Genomic DNA, 25,178 nt, shown 5'->3' with positions numbered 1-25,178 from the left:
ACAGGGATGCAAAGCACAGCATAGGAAATCTAGTCATTAATATAATAATAACTATGTATGGGGCCAGGTGGGTACTGAAAATAACAGGGGAACACTTTGTAAAGTAAATGATTGTATAACCACTACGCTGTACACCTGAAACTAGTACAAAATAATATTGAATATAAACTGTAATTGAAAAAATAAAATAAATAAAAAAGAAAGATATATATATATAAATGTGAACATTTACAACTAAGTCCGGTTCACCCAAAGTCTTTGGTTTATAAGATGTTTGGTGGGGGGGTGATGAAGGGAAGAGCTGGCCACAGTGATTCTCACACACACAGAAGCCTGAGCTCTCTGCTTTCTTACCCAGAACTGCAGCATGTGACCCTGACAACATACGCATCCTATGCGGTCAGTCTGATAAAGGTGCACTGTGTCGGTGGTTTTAGCGTGTGGCTTGGTGATTGCTGAAGCACTGACTGTCAGTGACCTGTATGTCAGCTGCTGCACTTATCAGAAATTAGCATGCAGTCCCCTCAAATGCCAGACACATGGACCCTTTGCACAAGAGAGATATAATAGGCCCCACACGATACCCCCATTAAACAATGAAACATGTGACATTAACCGAAAACAGGAACACATCAGCAAATATGCCTGAGGAAGTTTATGGTATTTAACTCCTGAACATTAATTTTATTGTGGTGTATGAGGAACTAATTAACTGAGAGTTTCCTTGTTTATTGAAAGTGGAAATACTGTTCAGAAAACTGATGAAGAGTAAATACAACATATTTTAAGTTTATTAAGCTTGGCTCATCGACTTCTATTTATTTAAGCTAATCTCATAAGGCAATTAACTATTTCAATCAGTAACTTTGTATGGCTATTTTATTTAGCACATTTCTGACAAATTAATCAATGTGTTAGAATGCAGAATGAACATGTGAATACATTTCTAGCTTCCTATGGCCAAAGCAATGACTAAATACATTTTTTAAATCAAATGATCTTTTCCAACGTGAGCTCTGATAGACAAGTAGAAAATGACAAGTGAAAAGTTTAAAACTTAGTTATAATGAAAATAGTTAAGGTTAAGGTTACAGCTACATGACATAAATGCTTCCAACAGCACTGAAATACTTTTCTCTAAATAATTATGTTCTCCTAGTTACAGGAAGCTTCATTCAGGTGTGGCAGAATGAATTTGATCCTAGATAGGATATAAAATACAATTAATTGCTGGGTGGGTTTTAGAATTTTTTTTCTTTTTGAAACAGGATCTGTGTTTTCCCAGCATTATGCTCAGTATTTATCATTTATAAATAACTTAATAAGAGACACAATGGTAGGCACTGTTTCCTATGTTTCCTATTTAATCTCTAATGATTTAGTAAAATGGATGTCATTCGTCCATTTTGCAGGTGAGGGAGCTGAAGCTCAGTAACTTGCACAAGAATAATCCGAGTAGGAGAAAGAGGCAAAACTTAATTCCAAATCCATGCTCTCAATTTCTAGTTGCCTATCTGAGGTTGGGTTAATTAAATCAAACAAACAAAACATTTGAATGTATAAAGTCATATAGACACAGGAATCAATTGGTATAGACAAGTCAATCAATTACTTATCTATATAATATTGTACATAGCCCTGGAAGTGCAAGATAAATTTTGTTTTGATACGTATTCTGTTCTGTAGTTGAAATATAATAGCTGAACAACAACTTCCCAGTAAAAAAGGTCATAACATTTTAAAAATGAATATATACTAGGCTAGGCCAAAAGTTCCTGAACTTTCTTGGATTCAGGCACCACCAGTGGCTCAGTAATTTTTCATGACACCCTTAGGACAAGAGACATATCCAACTGCTCCATTTTATTAAGTAGTAAGGTCCAAACAACTAAGGTAGCTTTTGTAGTGTCTCTGTATTTTCCTCGAAGTTTTAAAACATGCTGCATGGCCCTGTGAATTAGCTACAGCACCCTAGAGCCTTGGCACACAGCTTGGAAACCATCGCACCAGGCACATGCCCATCTACGGCTAAAGGCCTTAGATGTGCAACTATGTGACATGTTCAATTGGACAGTTTGGACAAAACTATCAAGCAAACTCTTTTATAACTGTTTGTTTAATATGGGATATAGAAAATGGATTATTTTATTAGATTTTGCCTGCCTATAGATTTTTTTTTACTTCCACATAAAATGTCTTCATGTCAAAAATTTCTAAAGTATCTATTAGAATTATATGATTAGAAATTATATACCAAAACAGAAAGCAGAGGGGCAGAGGACTATAGTCATTAGTAAGAAGAGAAGCACCTATTTCTCTCCTTTCTGCCTGTAAAACATGCGCTCTGAAGGAGTAGCACTTAACCTAAGAGTAGGACAGAGGAAGCTGTGTGCTGGGGAAAGGGAACTCGAAGTTGGTGTTAGAGAAATTGGTATGGACCAAATGTATGACTTTTAATCACTTTATCTCACAAGTTTCTCTCATAAGTCTAAAATATCAGGCTAAAACCAACATTCAAAAAATATTTTAAAGTTTGGTACATTTTTTCTATAATAAGCAAATACAAAAGAGGTATTTTCCTAACAACAAAAAGTTGTTCTGCAGGTATAAAAGGTATGTATATTTAATTTCAAAAATATCTACCCAATACAACCTTCGTAGCTCACAGGTTGAAGTCCTTAGTTAAGAGTTTAGGATTCCACTCATACTTCCAACAGACTCTTCCACCAGTCAAAGTGTACTTGAACCAATTTATTTGAACATCCATTTATTTTATAATTCAGAATTGGAGCCTTAGGTATTTAGATTTTTTAAATATATTTTTTTATTGATTTCAGAGATAGAAAGAGAGAGGGAGAGAGAAACAGAAGCACCAATGATGAGAGAAAGTCATTGATCGGCTGCCTCCTGCACACCCCTGTTGAGCATCGAGCCCACAATCTGGACATGTGCCCTGACCGGGAATCAAACCAGGACCTCCTGGTTCCTAGGTCAATGCTCAACCACTTAGCCACACCAGCTAGGCAGTATTTAGATTTTTTAATTTATTCAGGACTATAATGATTGTTTTCTGATTAAAATGAGCTAGTACCCATAAATATAATTTAAAACTGGGATTTTTATTCTTACATTGTTTAATGATGTGCAGCTACATTTTGTAGGTATCCATTCCAAACCTGATTCTACCATTATATTTCTTAAAGGGAAATATATTTATGTCCAACAAAAAGCTTCTTTCTTTGAGAAACAGATGTTCACTAAATGTATGATGGTTTGGTCACCCAACCTGTAATTTTATTTTCTTTTTTCCATGTTGAGAACATTTTAGCTTTTGTTGTGTAGTTCCATAGGTTTTTATTCTATTTATTTTATCAAGCAAACATAGTCTATACAGGAAAATTTATCGTCAATACTTTCTATGAATGGATTGATGACAAGCATTTGAGTTTTTGATACCAACAAATAGTTTATTTGTCATATTTACTTGACATTCAAAACAAGATGGATCAGTCAGTCTCCTTCATTGACAACTACTACTATCACTCAAAATAACTGACAACCAGAGAAGTCACCTATGGTTGACAATTATGAGAGGAATAAAAACGACGGCCCGTTGAAGAGAGATGTTAGGATCTGTTTCTCTCCCCACCTCCACTTCTTTCCCACAATGTGATTAGGTAGGAAGTAGTCTGCACTATTCATCTCTTCCACCCAGCTCCTCAATCAAACTGACTCGAAGTGCCAGGGTGTCAACAAGGGGTGGCACTTTCTTCTGCTGCTGGCTTCTTAGTTTTAGAGTTTGGCATGATGCTAATTGCAAGCTTGCCAAGAACTGTAATGACTTTATTCTATTTTATTTCCAAGGTTGCAAAAGGAGTGGTATTGTTTTAGAACTTTTAGCACTGCAGGTGTGAACGTGAAACGGTTAATACACTCACCATTTTAGCAAAGGAAAAATGTCTGCATGCCACACACATTCCCACTGAACACATTTAGTATGCCAGCTCTGTCAAATGGGAGTGAGGCTGAGGTGTTCTTGACCTTTTCCAAGCCTACAGTTATGTTATTGTTCATACTCAATGTGGTTTTCTCTTCAGCACAATATTTGCTAATGGGACTTGTTTCTATAGTTGCTTTAAAAATTTCTTTTTGGGAAACAGAACTAGTCTATATGTACATATTGCAGGTGCGGTCTGAGGCGACGGATGATTTTTCAGTGTCCTTTTTCATTTTAGTAACCAAGGTTACCAAAACTACATTGGCAACATTTGTTTAATGAGAATAGTAATTCCTTATGAAAGTGGAAACAAAACAAAGCACAAAATTCTTTTATGATTAAAATCTCAGAATTTAGTGCAGCAATAGAATTTAAGTTATTCTTAAGAGTTTAAATATTTAAAACATAAATATAACCCCTAATTATTTATTTCAAAGTTGGCATTTCTGGGTGATTTGATCTACAAAGATAGAAGGATGTTGCAAATAATATTAAATGAATGACTTAAGGATTCAGAGTGAGAGCATCATCTTAAAACAAAGGAAACCAAAGTCAAGGAAAAAAATGTGCCAACTCTGTGTAAAACCCACAAAGGGTAAAGTAACATAAAAGTGTGAATTTTTATAGTCCTGAGTTCAGTTCACTTTTTACCTAGACTTCATAGTTGCCATTACTCATCCCAAATGACTTTGTATATTTGAAAAAATTATATTCCATTTCTTCAATATTGTATACAGAAAGATTTAAAGACTGGAAAGAATGGTAAATACGAAAATTCAAAACATCATTTAACAGGAAACTTAGATCTGATTTTTATTAATGTTGGATAGAGTTTTGCAAATGTAATAAATACTGAAGCATAGCAAGATGTTAATGAGACAATTTATTAGCATGTAAATGAACCAAAATCTACTGTTATTTACAAAATGATATTCTACATAAATATCTAAAGTGATATTATTTCACTAACTGTTTTCAGTGGTGGTCTACTTTTATCAATGGAAATATTTCAATAAACTTGCTTTCCCTGTACTCTTTCTAGCCATGGTAATGATGTTTTAGAAGGTAGTTAGCTTATTAGTTTAGCCCATTTTTGGAGTTTGTTACTATTTTCATTTAACACATTATAGTTGGCATTTTGGCTACATAAAATTTTTAAAATGAAGTATTAGATTCTTTTCAAAACTAATAACGTACAATTTCAGTTTTGGTAAAAAAAGAAAAGAGTCAAAATGACAGGCATCTAAAGTTAATAAGCAATATAAACAGTTATCTTGGTAACTCAACACTTAAAGCACAAATGCCCTTGCATTGTTTTCAATGAGTACTCATTCATTATTCATATATTTATTCAACAAATAGTTGAATGTGGTACTAAAAATTTAGATAGAACAATAAATAAGACAGAATCAGCACCTGCCCTCCTAGAGCTTCCAATTGAAGTGAAAGAAAATACAGGGGTGGGCAAAAGCAGGTTTACAATTGTGAGTGTGCGAGTTTTTGCTTGTATTATTATTTATTATTAATTATTGCATATTACACAATACAATTGTAAACCTGCTCTTCCCCATTCCTGTATACAGGATCCAAAGGAACCAGGTGAAAGAGATCTAGCAGTCAGGCTCTCCCTGGTCTGAGTTGAAAGAGGTTCCGAATATCAGAGAGAGTGAACTCGGCCAATCCCAGCCCAGAGTTAAGAAAGAGTTTGGTCTGAGAACTAAAGGAAGACTAGGGGAAAATTAGGCTGTAAACATAGGGTGGAGACAGATAACGGAAGGCCAACTACAACTAATTCACATTAGGGACCTTGGGTTTATCTTTAAAAAGCAATGGAAATTTATTGGAAAGCATAGTCCTAGCTTATCTATGCAAAAATTAATTGAACCTGAAAACCATAGTATTCATATTTTATGAATACACTGGAGAGAGAAGTTACGAAACTGAATTCTAAAGAGTAAATACTGGCTTCAGCAGCATAGAAATCATCTAAGCTCTTTTAAATACCAACATAAGTCCTTTTCAATACTTTCTATGCGTTTCCTCTTTAAAATAAAAATGCTGTAGGGTGATCTCATTTTTTGGTGTGGCAGAAATGCGAAACCGCCTAATTTAACGCCATCCCCTCCACCCTCTCCCAAATGGAAACTCAGTGGTACTCACTGCATCCAGCCTTGTAGCTGAAGCCTGGAGGAAGGAGGAATCCTTGCTGGGCAGCTGCAGCCAGTGTCCGCTGATCAGGAGGGAATACGGGAATCATCAATGGCGGCAGCTGACCTTGAACCTGCTGAACATGATAAAGTGGATCAAAGAGAAGAAGTTGTGGTGCCCCACGCTTCCTACCCTCCTTGTTAGGACAGAAGAAAATCCTTTATGGAATTCAATATCCTGGCATACAAGCTTGTGAGAACACTGGCTTGAAGTCATGCTTAGGGACTACTACCTTAGGAGAATCAAAACACATAATAATTGAGAGGTGTTATCAAGTTCACTTTCTACCCTGATGAGTCCTTTCCATGCATGGTATCCATGACAGTGATGAAGCATCGCTACATTACACAATACGCCTTCTTCTCACTGCATTAATAAAATGGTTAAAAAACTACCCCTTAGGTTAGACTAAAACCCCTTTATGTAAAATCCTGCCAGTTAGGAGTATTTCTATTTTCGAAAACAACACCAACTAAACTAGTGTCATTTTATATGTGAAACCGCCCTTCGTTACTTGAAGATAATTCTCACGTTGACACCTAATTTTGAAATTTTATAATTCTTGAATAAAATAGCTGGAAGGAAACTTAGAGAGTAAGTAAGACTTTCCCTTTCCTTACAGAAGAGGTAACTGGGGCCAAAAGGCAAGTTAATTGTCCATGGCCATGGAATGGGATAGTCAAAACTAGGTGTAGAATCCAGTCCCTCGAATCCCGCTCTGTACTGTACTTTTCTCTTCATCTATCATTTTTCAGGCTTTAAACCACTCATCAAATGACATAGCTTTGGTTGCCGTCTTTGGACTACGCCTTAATTAGCCGGTATAATGCAGAATACAGATTTCACATCAGCAAATGAACAATACAGCACAATGGAAAACTGTCTTCTTCAAACTGAGCAAGAATTTCCAGGCCTAATGCTGTCATTTCTGCAGCTATGTCACATTAGTGACTAATGCAGAGGTTGTCATTAAATAAAGTACCTAGGATATTTTTTTCCAAATATTTAAGCAAGATCTCCCTGACGAACATGATTCTTTGTTAGTGTTTGTCACTGAATATGTGAATGAGAAGTTAGGATCGTGATGAAAATCACATATCTGACACTTTATTTTCACTTAATTTCCATGGTAATTCAGTTACTTGGAAAATATTTGATAAACACCTACTATGTGGAAGAAAATGAGCTAGGCAGTAGGGTTATAACAGTGAACAAGAAAGCCAAGATCCTATGCCCATGGAGCTTACATTACAGTGGGAAGAACAGTAAAAAGTAAAACAAATATACAAAATATTACAAACTCATCCATTTGCTAATGCTAACAGCAACTCTGAGATATGTCTCAGACAACACGCGTTTTCCTTTCTCCCACAGTGCTGCACACTCTTGGGCAGTTACGATTCTTAGATTTCTCATAATTTCTCACTTTAAAAGTCCACCTTCAGTTTCTCCTTCATCTTTCATAGTAAACCTCTGAGCTATTTCTGAGATTTTAGCCTGGTGAGTGTCCTTTTGGGGGTGGGAAGTAAGAGAGAGAGGGAAGAGATGGGGGAGAGAATGGGAGAGGGACAGAGGGAGTGAGAGAAGAAGGGAGAGAAATCTGCTTTCGGCAATGACTCCAAATTAAAAAGCATTTCTTTTAGCCAATAGAATTTTAAACCTACCACTCTCGTATATTTTTAGAAAAACTAAAAGGGAATGACACCAGGAAAACAAAAAGTGTCTTAAGGTTAGAAAGGAAGGTTGTACCACGACAGCCAGTATTTTTTTTAATAGCCTGGAGAAAAGATAAACTTTATGTAGAAACTAATGAAAAACAATTGATAAAAGACAAAAACTTAGAGACTGAATACTGAGCAAGTGTGTAGGAATAAGTGGCCTAAAACAAGAGGTAGACATTGGAAGGCAAAACAGTATGGGGGCTCTTTCCGTGTAAGCAGAGGACACCGACAAGAATTACACGCAGAGACCAACAGGAAGCCTGCCACACTGGTTAAGGAGATCACCGGCTACCGTATATCCTTTATATTTCGTTGTTGGTAAGTTCTACTTTATATAGCAGTTCTCTTCCTTTCTAAGACAACATAGATTATAAGATGTATCTATCATAATTTTAAAAGAATTTGAGAGCAAAGGAGAAAGAAATTTAAAATGAAACATACAAATATGAGAAAATAACTCCTAGAATTGCCGAAACAACACTTTAGGGCAGTCATTCTCAAACTTGAATGTATATTTGTATCACTGGGCAAGCTCTGAAAAACTCTCAGTGCTCAGACTGCTTCCCAGACCAATTAAATCTGAATGAGGGGTGAGACCCAGCCATCAGCATTTTTTACAGTTCCCCTGATGACTTCAACGTGCATCCAGGCTTGAGAAGTACCGCCTTAAAGACTGCTTTCAGTAACTGTCAACACATCTTCCTGTCTTCATTTTTGCCTTGAGTTACAAAGCACCTTCACATACATAAGTAGTTAAAAAGAGGACGCTGCCTGGCTTTTACAGGTTCTGGTGCCCACAGGATAAATCAGATATTAAGCTATATTCCTCACAGAATTCCTCCCAAATGTGTCTTGTATCTGTATTTTACATGCCCCTTTTGCAAAAAAACAAACACACACACACACACACAAAAACAACTCTTGATGGTTTGCTTTTACCTAGAAAATAATACCCGAATCCCTCAGCCTAGTATTCTCGTTTCCACAGTCTGTGCCCCATCTATCTGCCCAGCCACTCCTGCTGCCCTCGTTCCGACATCCCGCACTCTGGCCTCAGTGAATCGTGAAGAGTTCCCTGCACACTCGGTGCTTTTCCCTGCCCGATTGCATTCAAACGTATTTTCTTCTCTGTCTTGAGTGATTTGTCTTTTCCTTTACTTCTTGGCAAAATTCTACTTATTTTTCAAAGGTTTCTGAGACCTACATAATGTCTTTGCCTGTGAGGCACTTCTTTCTTATGGTGCCAGTTTTCAGGCAGGAAAAAACTGTTACTTCTTTTAACTTCATAAAGCTAATGTAATCCTACTGTATTGAATAATCATTACTTGTATAACGCGAGTTTCCCTTCTAACCTAGGAGCTTAATAGGGAAAGAGGTGGTAACTTTATTATTTTACCTTCAGAGCTGAGAACAGGCAAAACTATTATATGTATTGATAATTCATAAATAAAGGAGAAGAATGAATTATACAGTCCCATCTTCCTAATGATATCTTCATGAACCAACTCCAAATGTCCAGGAAATGCATATGGACAAAAAAGTGACTTAATGACCACAAAGGAATTCCATTTCAGCAAGAAGAATCAAGTTCCAACTGCTTCATGTTCCTATTCTTAAGCTACAGCAAAATGGTCTTATACATTATCCATGACTCTTGGAATCATGCATGCATGAAGAAATAAAAGGTAATCCAGAAATATTCAAAATTGATTATGTACTTCTGTAATGAACAGTTATGAGTGCCTATTATGTTCTAGTAACATGTTTTAATTATTATAGCTTTGCAGTATGTTTTAATAAAAGTTAGTACTCTGTCATTATTATTTTCTTTTTCAAATATACCCTGGCTTTTTTGACATTTATTTTTCCACATTAATTTTAGGATATGAAATTTTTATTTGAATTCATTAACTTGATGGCTTTATGGCTAATAGCAAGTTATATCTCTCAATTTATTTAAATCTTCTTAGCTTCATATAATTCTCATAGTTTTCTAGGTAATTTTATTTTTAAGACTTTATTTTTCTTAAATATTTTTATTGCTATTGTAAAGTGAATGTTTTCTTGTTATATTGTTTAACTGGTTGTTGTGTGTATATTAAGTCTCTATTTGTCTATGACAGTTTTTATCGGGTAATTCATTTGTAGTCTAATAATTTAAAATATCTTTTCAGCTAAAAATTTTAGTATTTTAAATAATAAATTGCAATGAATTCCAGGGCTTTAATAAAGGTGTGTATTCTCAACTTTTGTCTTATAATAATTATTGAAATAAATGTTGTGCTAGTATTATAATTTGTTTTAATGCATACATTTTTCAAGATCTTCATATATAGAATAATAGAGTTTTAAGGCTGAGAAAGATCATAGATTATCTGGCACAACACAATTATGTGCTAATAAGGAAATAAAAATTAAGATCTCACATTTAGGTAAGAGCGAAGTTAACACTGAAACTATGTCTAACTCTTAATCTGGTACTCTTTCACACAGTGGAAAATGTAGAAGGGAGAGGAGAGGGGCCAAAGGACCTACAAGGGACACAAAGGAATTAAAACAGAAAATAAGCCTAATTTCATAGACTATCATAGAACATACATAGAATATGTTTTCATTAGAATATCACAGAACAGATGATAGAGCACTGTACTAGTATTGAGAATAAAGTGAATAGTAAAATAAATATAATCCAAAATGTATGGTTAAATTGCACATGCAACAAGCAACTCATGTCAAAATACAGTTGATCTCATTAAGTGGGATTTTGTATTTGCAAAGTTGCCTTCTCATTAAAATTTACTTGTACTCCCACAAAATTTACTTTTACTTGTGCTTTTGCAGTCACTCACAGACTTGTGCAAAGTAGCAGTAAATCTTGTTGGTGATTCGCTGTTTAAAATGGATTTAGAATCATTTCTCCTTTTGCTATTCTGATTGGGTGGTGTTTGCTTCCTTGTGCTCTAAATAACTGATTTGATTTTTCGCTTCGTCTACTCTACTGTTGATTCACTGTAAATTATTCTTCATTTCAGTTTTTGTAGCCTTTTTTTTTTCTTAAATATGCTTTTATTGACTTTTAGAGAGAGGATGGGAGACAGAAAGAAAGAAACATTGATCAGTTGCTTCCTGCATGCACCCCGACTGGGGATCATACCCATACCTGGGCATGTGCCCTGACCAGGAATCAGATGGACGACCTTTCAGTGCACAGGACAACACTCAACCAACTGAGCCACTCCAGCCAGTGTTTCCTTCATTTTTGACTGGTCCTTTTTGATGCTGTTGAGGTCTTCACTAAGTTCATTGACTATACTTATGACCAGTGTTTTGAACTCTGCATCTAGTAAATTGCTTATCTCCATTTCATTTTGTTCTTTCTCTGGAGTTTTGCCTTTTTTTAAAAAAATTGGGACGTTTCTCCGTCTCCTCATTTTGGCAGCCTCCTGGTGTTTGTTTATATGAATTAGGTAGAGCTGCTACATATCCCAGACATGGTAGTGTGGCCTAATGTAGTAAGTGTCCTGTAGGGTCCAGTGGCCTAGTCTCACCAATCACCAAACTGGGCACTCAAGGTATGCCCCCCTGTGTCAGCTGTGTACACTCTCCTCTTGAAGTTAAGTCTTGATTGCTGTTGGTATGCCAATGGGAAGGATTTACCCCCAGGCCAGTCAGCTGCAAGGACTGGCTGTGACCAGTGACCACAGATCTCTGTAGAGGGTCAGCTGTGTAGGGATTCACCCCACAAAGCAGGACTTTCTTCTGCAGGGTTCTGGTGCCCGCTGAGTCCTCCCCTTGAATGTGTCACTTGTAAAAGTGGTTGGGTGGTGGTACTTCAATATAGTCTGAAGCTGTCCACTGGGTATACTGGCTCTGGGGCCTCTTAGGAAGTATAGGCCAAGGTCAGCCACCACTTGTGTTCTGCCCAGGACTACCCAGCATGAGCTACAAAGCATTCTGCAGATGACTGCTACTTGTGCTGGGCTTGGAGGTGCCCAGGCAGAGGCCAAGCTGTGAACCAAGGCTGGCTGCTGCTAGTGCTGGGCCTGGGGCCACTTAGTGAGAGGTATGGAGCATATTGAGGCCAGATGCTGTTTGTTTGAGAGGTTTTAGGAAAATCTGAAGCATGAGCTAAGGCAGGACATTTGTGTGGAAAAGCCACTGGAAACAGCAAACTATTTGAAAAAATAATGACAGAAAATGTCCCTAACTTGGTGAAGGAAATAAACATACAAGTCCAGAAAGTGCAGAAAGTCTCAAACAAGATAAACCCAAAAAGGCCCACATCAAGACACACAATGATTAAAATGTACAAGTTTAAAGACAAAAAGAGAATTTTAAAAGCAGCAAGAGAAAAGCAGTTAGTTACCTACAAGGGAGCGCCCATAAGACTGTCAGCTTATTTTGCAACAGAAACTTTGCAGCCAGAAGGGATTGGCAAGAAATATTCAAAGTGATGAAAAGCAAGGACCTACAATCAAGATTGCAAAGCTATCATTTAGAATTGAGGACAGATAAAGAGCTTCCCAGATAAGAAAAAGCTAAAGGAGTTCATCACCACCAAAGCAGTATTATATGAAATGTTAAAGGGTCTTCTTTAAGAAGAAGAAAAAAAACAAGATAAAAAATATAAACAATAAAATGGCAATAAATACATATCTATCAATAATTGAATCTAAAAAATAAAATAAACAAGCAGAACAGAAACAGATTCATAGGTACAGAGGAACTTTTGATGGTTGCCAGAAAGAAGGAGTTTTGAGGGGATGGGCAAAAAAAGGTGAAGGTATTAAGAAGTATAAATTGGTTGATACAAAATAGTCACAGGGATGTAAAGTATAACATAGGGAAGGAATATAGTCAATAATGTTGTAATAACTATGTATGGTATCAGATTGGTACAAGATTTATCAGGATGATCACTTAGTAAGTTATGTAATGTTTAATCACTGAGGTGTACACCTGAAACTGATATAATAATGTATGTCAATTGTAAATGAAAAATAAAATTAAAATAAATAAAAAGCATTTAGTATAAATAATAAAAATGAAGAGTCTTTAAACAGAAACATATATAAAATAAGGTTATGTTTTGATCAGTTGATGAAAATGGTGTGACCAAAGGCTCTCGGGAACTTAACTCTGTATCTCCCTGGGGGCAACTGTTCAGTATTCATGAACTCAGTGTTCATGGCAACTTTATAGAATATAAATTGTGAAAATAATGAGCACTAACTGTATTATTACTACATCTTAATTAATGTTCAGTTCATTGCTGCTGAAAATTTAGCCACTCTTTGGGAGAAAAGGAGACATTAAATCAAAACAGTATAATGTTTTCTGGATAAATTCTAAAACTAATTTTGTTATAGAGTTAGTTATTCATTCTTACATATTTGCCAGTTTTGAAAATTTCCAAATCCTGTTCACGATTAATTTCATTTATTTCCTTTCACTTAATGGATGAAATCCCATTTAAGCTCCCACTTAAGATTTAAAATGTGTGACATTTGTAATTAAGTTTCTTGTCACAAAATTTTAGGTTTTTGTTTTTGTTTTTTTATTAGGGGCAAGTTATTCACAAGTTAGAATAACTTACTGAAATTTAAGAGGCTACCTCCTATATTTTTTAACTTCAGGATGAAATATTATGTTTCAACACGTTTTATAATTCTACCACTTAGATGCTGCATGTAGACTTGCCCTGCAAAATCTTAAGAATCCACCACAAACCAAACATATTATCACACTTATAAAAAACCAAGTAAATACTTATCAATTATTCCTAGCTAAATTTTTATGTTTTATGTAAATATTCTATTGCAAAACCATTAAATAGGTATTTAGGACTATTAATTTACCTTCCAATTGCATGGGTCTGGTTTTTTTTATTCACTCAATCAACACTTTTACCAAGCAGGGTATGCACTTTTTTGGAAACTAGAGATACAAAAATAGATTCACATACTATGCCTTCTCCCTAGGAGCTAAGTCTGGTGGGGAAAATGGACAGCCACACTGCTGTTAATTCAACAAAATAGCCTTGTACAACATGCTGTGGAAGCACAGACAAGAGACTCCTAACATAGCCAGAAGTCAAGGCAGGCCTCATGGAGATAGGTGCAGCAGATGTAGGGATGGATAGACAAGTAGGAGTTAGTCAGGCAAAGAGATGGGAGTGTGAGAAAGGCATGAGCAAACGAACAGGGACAAGAAAAATTATCACGTGCGGGGGACACCAGCAACAGTCTAGAACAGCCAAACAGGTAGGAGGGAACCAGTGGTGAGAAAGTCTGCTGAATCAGTGTGTGTAGCAGCATGAGAAATTGAGATTCCCCCTGCAGCTCTGGGGAACCCCTGAGAGATTTAAAGTAGCTTAGGTAGAATATTGCCATGAGTATATGGAGAAGACGCCTGAGAGGCGGGGCATAGAGACCAGGTAGGAGGTTAATACCGTTAACTAGGCCATAGATTATGAGGGCTTGATCTGTAATAGAATGGTTATGAATGAGAAGAAAAAGCCAAAAATATATTTACGGAAAATATCTGGAGCACTGATGATGGAGGCTACACATGTGAGGGTATGTGAAAAATCTCTGTACATATAATACAGGGGTTTACAGTTATAATACAAATGAATAATACAATTAAGAAATAATGACACAAGAATAAACTCTGTTTCAAGTACTCACAACTATAAACCTACTTTTTCCTACTCGTGTATGCGTGTGTGTGTGTGAGTGTGTGCATGTGTATTGAAAACCTGGAGGTGAAGGAAAGGACAGGCTCAAAGATCACTCTCAGGTGTCTAGTTTATGTAACTATTTATACAAGTTCACATTTTTTAAAAAACATAGAGGGGTGGTGATAGCTTTCATGGGAAGATAATGAATTTGGTTTTGGATGTCATGTGTTTGAGGTGCCTAAATAATGTTCCATTGGATTTATGCCACCAGTGGACAGATACCCCAGTCTGAAGCTAGGGAAGAGATCTTTAGAGGCTATGGTTTGGGGAGTCGTTCATTGATGAGTGCACCAGATAATCTAGAGGGGTTCTGAACGACAAAGAGAAGAAACAGGTCAAATCATCTGGGTCACAAAAATCATTCAACAAAGTACAGAGGAAGAGTCTCTGAGCAGGGAAGCTAGATATGAAGAAAGAAAAATCATGATTATAAGTGTCACAAAACCAGTGGGCTTTCAAGATTGAGGGAGTGACTAATAGTAAAAATGTAGCAGGAAGTTACTTTAGATACAAAAAGAAATCTGCTGGAATTGTTAATTAGAAGGTAGTGATGATTCTAACATCAATCCCATTGGAACAGAGGGTAGAAGTCAGGCTGCGAAAGGCTGAGGGCTGAGCGACAAGCAGGGCCAGGGAGAAAGCAGATGCAGACGGTCCTCGGGAGGGCTGGTGGGAAGGCGGGAGGCGTTCATAGCGGCTGCATGGGGTGCCCGGGCTTGTTTAGGTAGCGGAGCTGTGAGCACCTGTATTGGCTAAAAGGAATAAATAGAAATAGAAAATTTTAAATGTTGGAAAGAGAGAAAGTAAGTGGTGAACCAAAATCTCAGAGGAGATTGAAAGGCAAGTTAGGAGTATAGAGACTAGTTTTGAATGAGAATGACATCTCATCCCCTGGGCCCGGAGGAACGGGCCTATATAAGTGGTAGAAGCAGGTATGTTTTATACACAGCTAGGGGAAGGAGAGGGTAAGAAAGATCGGGCCTGATGGAAGAAATTTTCTCACGATGTAGGCACGGTCATATGTTGAAATGAGAGAGACTGGGATTGAGGAAGGGAGTTCAGCAAAGGTAAGGATGTTCTGGATGGTCATTGTGAGAGAGTGAACGATGGACGATTATGTAGAGTGATAAAAAACACTGAGGCCTTAGCAATGACACCACATCAGTTATTATACTATGAGTCTTTCCTTTTTTTCTTTTCTTTTTTCTTCAGAGTACCTGGTCCCTGTAGATGAGAATCAGAGAAGGTGAATTCCAGCATTCAAGCTGGGGAAGAGACGGGGATTGGAGGGGGGATCAGCAAGCACAGGTTAAGAGGAAATCGAAGCTACTTTTGAACAATGGGCTTTAGGCTTTACCCCAGAAAGAGAGGCCTGGAAGGAAAAATTTATCAAAGGACTAGAGAAACTCCCATGATCTCAAGGAGCACTTTGCTTGAGAGCTCAAACAAACGGGACGTTATGGCAGAAGACTTTTAAAAAATACATACACAAATGTCAAAATGAAAGGCAGCTATATGATTTAAGTCAGCACAATTACAAATAAAACGTAAAATCTAAAACTCTTCAAATGTTCCTCCAGCGTTTATCTTGATGACTACCACAGTGTTCAAGCACATAACATCTTTAGGGATCAGTTCACCTACAACTGAAATCAGCCCCCCTCGGTGGGGAACACAGCAGCCGTTTAGAAGCACACAGCGATACTACACAGCAGTTCTGAGAAAATGAAGAATATAATATCCAAATGAGATTACAAGAGGGGTTTAGGTGGGTGGATATAATTACCCAAACTGGAGGCACCAGAATAGCAAAGCTGACTCTCCACCATTAACAAGAAGAGGCATGGGATCTTCAATGACCACTAATAGTCTGTGATTTTTCATTTCATGCAATGGAAAGTCAATTTGCCAGTTTATCCTACCCAATGCAATGGTCTTTAGAAAAAAAACAAAACTACACTAAAATTAAAAATAAAGGAGTCCATTTATCTTCCAATTAATCTACTAGGAAGACTAAAGAAAATCTCACCGAGACATACTGAAACATAAAAACCCTGCTAAAATTGCAATCCCTGCCTCTCACTTCCCAACAGTCACATTGGAACTGTATCACCTCTAATTTCATTTGATTCAAGACAAAGACAAAGTAGCCATGTTCTTTCAGAACAAAAATGAACAGCCATGTGGATTTTTTTACATAGTAGTGTTCTTCGGCAAAAAGCCACAGAACTTTTTTAAAAAATCGTTTCCAAGGATGAAAGTGACTTTGCCAAGCAAAGTGGCTTCAAAACAGGCCTCAAAAATACTAATAGAAAGACAGATGGTTCTACTAAGAGCTTGGCTGCCAAAATTAAAAAAAAAAAAAAAAGTAGAAAAAAAAAGAGTGATGCTATTGAAGCTGACTGCAAAGTTATCTGATGACTACAAATACTTTTGTCCCAGTGCAAGTGCTAACTCTGCCTCCAGGGCTGATACAGCCAAAATACTGACTTCCCCACATTGATCCCCCTGTATTGCCACCCCTCCTAAATCAAACCTGTCAGTGCCAAGCCCCACAAAATAGCACAAGCATGCACTTGCTTGATTCTGACTGACTGCGCTGCGGAAGCGAAATATTGCATTGAAGAACTCCTATTTAGGAAAAGACCCACAAGGAAAATTGCTTTTCTTTTCAAAACTGCCTGTCACATTTTCTTTTTCTAATTCCCCCTTTCCTCTTCCCCCACCTTCCTGTCACCAAAGGGCCCCTGGGCCCTATGAGTTTAGATGGTACAAACTCAATTTGTATAAAAAAGGGCAAGAAGAGATGGAGATAGTTTGCAAGGAGAAATAATCCAGTCAAGACAGCACAATTTTCTTTCTGAACTACTGCTACAATAATACCTACACTTTATTTCCTTCAGGGCAACTGTCACTTCTTTTTAACCAGATTGCTACTAGATATAATAGAAACCGAAATATTATATGGTCACTGACTCTTCCTTTCAATGGCTCATTTCACTATTGCATTTTTACTTTTGTGTGATGTGTTTATTGTTGGCACTGCTACTAGGATACAACCACTTTCAAATAATGCAGAATTAAGACTCTGTCACACGAAAGCAATGAAGTTTCATTCTTAATACTGTGCAAGTTGACTTAAATATTCTTCTTTTCCAGTAGTAGCCTTTATTTATTGTCATAACTTAAGCATACTTACTTATAAAATATATAAAAGAATATATAGTAAACTCATGTTAACCAGAATGAACACATTTATTATAAGGCTAATATATGCTTAAACAAAGCATATTGGCTGACTTCAAGGAAAAACACTGTTTTAAAAATTGCTAATCATTAACTTAAGGGTGGCAAAAATATGGTGTTAAGTAAGGAAGCAATTGTGAAACAGTATGGAAAAAATACAGCTATTTTATTGGCAAAATTGAGCCAAAGGACAGAGTTTAAAAACACAATGATTAAAGTATCTCAAACAATGCATTATTTAGAATTGCTGTCATCTGTTTCTTAAAGGCAATATTTTACCTAGCTTGATAGCTGTTACTTGATAAAACCAAAGTCATTCTTTATAAGGCGATTCTATTTGTTTCCTCAAATGCGTGAGACTACTTGTATTGCTTATCATGGTTCTTGACAGCAAACAGCCTGGTTCACTTGAGGCTGCATGGTTCTTTGTTCACATGAACAAAATCAGGCCTTGTAAATAGTAGTACAATCTTATTTTATATCATGCATTACTATCTCCACTGTCATTTATACACAAATAAAAGACAACATAAAATATACTGGTAAACATGAAATACAATGTATGTTTCAATTATATTTCTCTGGAGCCCATGATTAGAAATTAAATAAAATTCTTTATTTATTGGTTTCTGATATATGATGTTTTGATCAATGGCTTATAGTTGATTAGTGATTTTTTCTCATTCATTATAAGTCTCAGTTCAACATAAGTTCTTTAAAATATTAAACTTGAAAAAAATATTTTGTGGGGAGAGTTGAAATAGGAGTGACTGCTCATAGGTGCAGGATTTCTTTTTGAAGTGATGAAAATGGTCTGGAATCAGTGCTGAAGGTTACAAAACAGTGTGAATATACTAATAAAACCCCACTGAATTGTATACTTTAAAAGGATAAAATTTATGTTATGTGAACTATAAATCAATTTAAAAATATAACCAAAGCAAAAAAGAAATTAAAAATAAAAGACTAAGACCGCCTTAAAAATATAACTTTCTGACTGCCAGAAGCAGGAATGTGCTTTGAGAGAGTCATGTCTCATATTAGAATAATGTTTTGTATTCTTATAAAACCCTTGCACAACATTAGTTCATTTATACTTTATCCAACTAATAGAGATCAATAGGTCAGGTGTCATTTCTTATTTTATTAGTGAGGAAAACTGACAGGAAAACAGATAATATGTAGACTCACACATGATCATGTTGCTAGCCAAAACAAGTCTAGATCTTAAATTCTTTGACTCTTCTTAAAAATTATAAAACAAAACTAAAATAATTTGTCTCAAATAAAAATACTGATTTATATAGGGAATATAAAAACATTGTGATAAAATTAATTCCCGTATATTTTCTCAGTGTAAAATAGGATCACATTTAAATTATCTTCAAAAGATAAATTCTATTATATTTTAAGAGATTTTTTATAACAAGGGTATCATTTTCACCTTTATATTATATTTTATATCTTTTATGTTTCTTGTACAAAATGTTTTTTAAATTTTCAATGTGTACACATATTAGTTTAATAATCTAAAAATTGATCAGAAAAATAGAAACACAACAGAACATCATGATGCCTGGCATATAATAAAAAGATATTTAACATGAGAATTGCCATCTTGTGTTAATTGCTTGATAGACCCTATCCTAAAGATTTTAAATTATCTTTGTTGCCTATGTTGGTAGAAAATAGAATAAAACTCTTTGATGTTTGACTAAAGAATGATTGAAAATAAAATGTAAAATCTTCACTCTGATTTTCATAAATAGTACATAATATTAACATTTACTTCAGAGTTTCCTGAAATCATTACCAATTTCTTTGACCTTTCTAAGTTTTCTTTCTTGCCGAAATATCCTACAGCACTAGTATTTATTCTATGCAATGAGCACTGGATTATGAAACACTTTACTATTTTCTATTTTTTGCCTGTGTTAGTTTAGGATTCCTCATTGGATTTATGATTCTTTCTGGACAAGAGACTTTTTATTCTTTAACTTATTCTGCCATTGGAGACCAGGAGGTGTAGCCGAAAACTTCATCTTAGACACAGGAACTGCTTTTTCCTCAAGCCCAAGCTTAGTCAAGTAACACTGCCCTTGTGAAGGCTATTCCAACTCTCCAAGCAAATTATATTAATTCATGTATTGAGCACCTACTTTCTGCTAGGTACAGTTAGTCTGGAGAAATACTGCAATGACTAAAACAGACAAGAACTATTGAGAAATTAGAGCGAGGGCAGAGGGAAAAGAAGGCTGGAGTGGCAGTTACAGCTTTAAATATGGAATCAATGATACACTGACATAAACAAAGAGCTGGAAGAAGTGAGACATAAGCCTCTGAGTTATCTGGGGAAAAGTGTTCCAAGCAATTGGAAGAGAGATGCTAAACTCCTAAGTTAAGAGTGTGCACGCTGAGGTCAACATTGTTTCTTTCTGCTGTCTGCGTTCATATAATTATCCCGCTAGGTTGAAATTATTTGTGTCTGTCTCCATGGCCAAGATGCCTTAAGGGCAGGACACAGCCAACTCATACTGGTATCTGCACTACCCAGCTCAATGACTATTTAGAGAGCTATTTACTATTAGAAAAGTCTACTCATGTTTTAGCTTCTTTTCTTCCTATAATAGTAACCAGTTTATTAAAACATTCCATTTAGATGGTGAATCACAGGTTTTATTGCACTTTCACTCAGGATTCAAGATTTTTCCTTAAGAAAATATCCTGATGCCGTTTTTTATCACCCAGTCCTTACCTCCCTCAGACCCCAGTTTCAGTGTCAATTATGCTAACAGGTGTTGTGCAACTTTGTTATTTCTCGGGAGCTGAGAGAAATGAGAACTCTGATGTGTTTTTACTGAAACAGCCCCAGGAATGTGGTTAGGTATTATTTATGATAAAATTGCAAATACACATGTAAAAAAAGTTTAGGAAATAAGTGCAAATGTGAGACATTATGTGCCATTAAATACACTTGAACTATTGGCTACGCAGTTATCAGCGATGTGTAAAACAATGGGACTGAAAGGTATGGAAACACCTGTAGAACACAAAGCTTACTTTGTAGACACAACCTTGCATGTATTAAAAATATATAAGCTCTTAACTAAGAAAAGTCACGTAAATAGTTGCATCCTTACACTCTGAACATTATGCTTTTTTTTTTTTTTTTTAATGTGTCTTTATTGATTTCAGAGAGAGGAAGGGAGAAGGAGAGAGAAACATCAGTGATGAGAGAGTCATTGATCGGCTGCCTCCTGCACGCCCCCGACTGGGGATCGAGCCCGCAGCCCGGGCCTGTGCCCTGACCGGGAATCGAACCCCGATCTCCTGGATCCTAGGTCGACGCTCAACCGCTGAGCCATGCCAGCCAGGCTGAACATTATTCTTATTTTGTTTAAAAAAATCACTGATTATACAGCTTACATTTCTTCTATTCAAACTTTTCCCAGTGCATCGTTTCGGGTTTTCAGCTAGCAGGTGCTAGATTGGTGTGAACGGCCAATGTAGGGGGATTTGTTGGTTTACAGCATGCACAGTGAACTGAGTCAGGGATGAAAAATGTTATATAGGTGGGAAAAAGCCCTTACGGCAACATTTCTGCAAACATAACCAAAAATATCATTCAAACATCTCCTCCAAATGCAACCACAGCATGGGCATGGGATGGCTCGTCTCAGCCTCAGGCGGTGAGGAATCCGCGCCATCTGAGGAGCGCTGGGTGCTGCCTCGCAGGCAGGGCTGGGACTCAGTATTCAGAGGCCTGTCTCACTCCGGTAGCTGAGGACACTCTAGCAGTAAGCCACTCACCAGAACATTTACCACTGAAAATAAAATGTGTGAAATTGCCAGAAAGGGCATGGTAGGTGTTTCTTAAGCTAAAAATGTGAAATATTTTTGCAATTGGACAATCCGTTGAACACAGTGTCATTTATATAAGTTTTTAAATCTTTAGTCAAGAAGAATTAATATGCACTACACATTGTAAATACATTCAATAATAAGGAATTGTACATTATTTGCAACGATCTACGTAAGTATAGCTAAGTTTACTACTTGGAAAATTTACTTGATATTTTCTAGCAAAAAGAGCTGTAACTTGCCTACACATAATGAAATTATTTAAATAAAGATAAATTATATAATACCATGGGTATTTACTGCTTTCTCGATTAAAAATATTTTCTTTGAGTCACCAAAATTGTGACAATTCTGGTTTTATAGGGCTGTTTTATTAAAGAGAGAACATGAATTATATAAATTCTTTCCATCTTCCTGCCCTTTCCCAAAAGTATTTGATAGATGATTGTTAATGCTAAGACCTATTTTCCCTAAGCTTCTCTCATGATGCACTTTTTTTCACGTTGACCTTTGCACAACTTAATTGTCACTCATCCAAAGTCACAAAAACCCTTCATCACCCTCATTTACAGATGTGGAAAGTGAGTCATACCTAAAATCAGAAAGCTGGCAAGTAAAAGAACAGAATTCAAATCCTGGGCAGCCTGGCTACAAAGTAGGCTTTAACCACTATGCTCTAAAGTCGCCTGCTTAAAGGATATAATGCCTATAAATAAATCTTACCATGTCAAAATAAATTATAACTTGCACGAAAAATTTTAAAATAACAAAAACTTTCAGTAACAAAGTTTGAAAATAACTATCTAAACACATAATTGTTTAAAGTATAATGAAGACAGTATTAAATATTAGCTATCCTAGAAATCCTGCTACTACACTACACGTAGATGCTGGTATATAATAACCAATATATTTTTTGATGCAATCTCCAAGGAAGTTGGACATGGGAGAAAGGTTGAATCCATAAATTGAAACTAGGCAGGGCAAAGGAGGGTTACCTCAGTGGCAAATATAGGTAACAGCACCTGAAAAACAAGATGAAGCCTGGGGTCCCTAAATAACTAAACTTCAGACACCTGCATGAACCCTAGACAATCAAAGGGGGATATATTATTAGTAAAATGTGAATTTTAAAAGACAATATTGCAATGAAGGCAAGAATACTGGAATGTTTCTATAACAGCTTTGGCAAAAAAAAATATGTATCCCACTGATGATGATGATGATTCTTTGACAGATATTTATGGAGTGTCGACAGTGTACCACGCATTTTCCCAGGTACTTGGAAAAGTAAAGTTAAAAAAACAGCAACACTGAAATCCCTGATTTTGTGGGAGTTTACATACTACTATTATGAAATACTAATGGTAATAATACACTTTCATTTTTCAACCACAGACATTGTATCACTTGGGTCTGGATTTCAAGTCAAACTTCCTATATGGTCAGTGAAACACCAAGCAACAAAATTAAAAATAAGTGGTCTCTGGTTCATACTGCTTCTTGAAACCTGGCAGAATAATCCAGTCCTGTAGACCAGCAGCACTAATTTAGACTCTCTGATTTTTCACAGAGTAAGTTCAGCCAAATGTAAACTCACAACAAAAATTAACACATGAAGTATTATCCAGCATGTATAAAACAGAATCAAGAAGCAACAGATGTAGCCCTGGCCAGGGCGGCTCAGTTTTTTGGAGACTCATCCTGTATACTGAAAGGTCACAGGTTCAATTCCTGGCCAGTGCACATGCCCAGGATTCGGTTTGATCCCTGGTCGGGGTGCATGCAAGAGGCAACCAATCAATGTTTCTCTCTCTCCCTCTTCCTTCTTCTCTCTAAAATCACTTTTAAAAAGGAAAGAAAGGAAAAAAGAAAGAAAGAAAGAAAGAAAGAAAGAAAGAAAGAAAGAAAGAAAGAAAGAAAGAAAGAAAGAAAGAAAGAAAGAAAGAAAGAAAGAAAGAAAGAAAGAAAGAAAGAGTTTAGACACCCAAAGTCATCTGAGTATTAGATTATAAGATGAAGGAAAAAATAATATGCTTAAAATGTTTACTAAAGTAAATGATCATATAGAAATTAATGACAAATACAAAAACTAACAAAGATGTTCAAAAAGACTTTAAACATAATTGAATAGAACTTTGAGAAATGAAAATAACTGAGATTTAAAACTCATTGATGGCTAGACAGCAAATTAGATACAGGTGATGAGAGAAGTCATTAACTGGAAAAGAAATTTAAAGAAATTAGCGAGATTTCAGTCCACAGAGACAAGGTAATGAAAAACATGAAAGAGCAGTTAAATGTAACGAAGACTAAATAAGATCGCCCAACAAATGCTTAGTCAAATTTTTAGGAGAGAATAGGAAAAATATAGAGGTAGACAATATTCCAAAAAATTAGTAATTGGAATTTTCTACATTTGAAAGGCACAGGCCCACAGATGCAACAGACAAAATATATACAGTCAGAATGAGAGAAAATATCACTTAATAATCCGCAATAAAACTGCAGAAAACAAAGGCACAGAGAAATCTTAAAAGCTGCCAGATAGAAGCCATCAGCTAAGGAATGATTATTAGTTCGACAAAAAAAAAAAAAAATTATAAATGGTGTACTAGAAATAAATGGAGAGATAAAAGAAGATAACTGTGAACTTCAAATTGTTTTCCCATTTTGAAGAATGAATGCAAAATAAAGCCTCCCCCTCTCCCCCCCCAGAAATAGTCTACCACAAATTCCTTCACTAAAGAAATTTCTAAAGGCTGTTTCTCAGGAAGAAAGGGAGGGAGGGAGGGAGGGGGAAAGGAAGAAAGAAAAAGAAGAAGAAAAAGAAAAAAGAAAGAAAGAAGAGAGAGAAAAGGAACCCCAGAAAGAATAGTGAGTGAAGAAATTGGTGAACATGTGTATAAATGAAAAAACTTTCTTCAATGGAGATAATATCCAATATTTGGGTTAAAAAAAAAGTGCTAAATCCAAAACCAATAACATGCAAAACAAGAGAGAAATATTCATAGTTAAGAATTACAAGATTACTTTATAATTACAGAGGAAAAATACAGTATTTGTCAAATTTAGACTTTTTAAATTAATGTTTTTATTGATTTTTAGAGAGAGGAAGGGAGAGGGAGAGGTAGAAACACCGATGAGAGAGGAGCATTGATTGGCTGCCTCCTGCACGCCCCCTACTGGGAATCTAGCCCACAACCCGGGCATGTGCCCTGACCAGGAATCGAACTCGCGACCTCTTGGTGCACAGGTTGATGCTAAACCACCAAGCCACACCAGGTGGGCAAATTTAGACTTCCTTAATCAGAAGTAAGCATGTTAAGTTATCAAAGGTGACCCCCAAAGTAGGTAATGTCCAAAAAATAGAAAAAAATGATATAAGAGAAAACTGGAAATT

General features: G+C 36.1%; 1 protein-coding gene across 7 annotated transcripts in view; it reads right to left on the bottom strand.

Annotated features, from left to right (window-relative positions):
- SOX5 (SRY-box transcription factor 5) overlaps positions 1 to 25,178 on the bottom strand; it is an 898,547-nt gene that overhangs the window by 118,088 nt on the left and 755,281 nt on the right. For 5 of the 7 annotated variants that reach the window (XM_016197392.2, XM_087814757.1, XM_016197390.2 and 2 more), the window contains one exon: positions 6,158 to 6,281. In XM_016197392.2, coding sequence (XP_016052878.1) covers positions 6,158 to 6,281 — 124 coding nt within the window. The remainder of the gene's footprint in view (positions 1 to 6,157; positions 6,282 to 25,178) is intronic. The other 2 variants (XM_016197391.2, XM_016197396.2) reach the window with 1 other exon arrangement.

This window comes from Miniopterus natalensis, chromosome 2 (assembly GCF_054644295.1).
Source record: "Miniopterus natalensis isolate mMinNat1 chromosome 2, mMinNat1.hap1, whole genome shotgun sequence".
NCBI classification, from domain to species: Eukaryota; Metazoa; Chordata; class Mammalia; order Chiroptera; family Miniopteridae; genus Miniopterus; species Miniopterus natalensis.
Note: the sequence above shows the minus strand (reverse complement) of the source record. Positions and strands in the feature narration are given on the sequence as shown.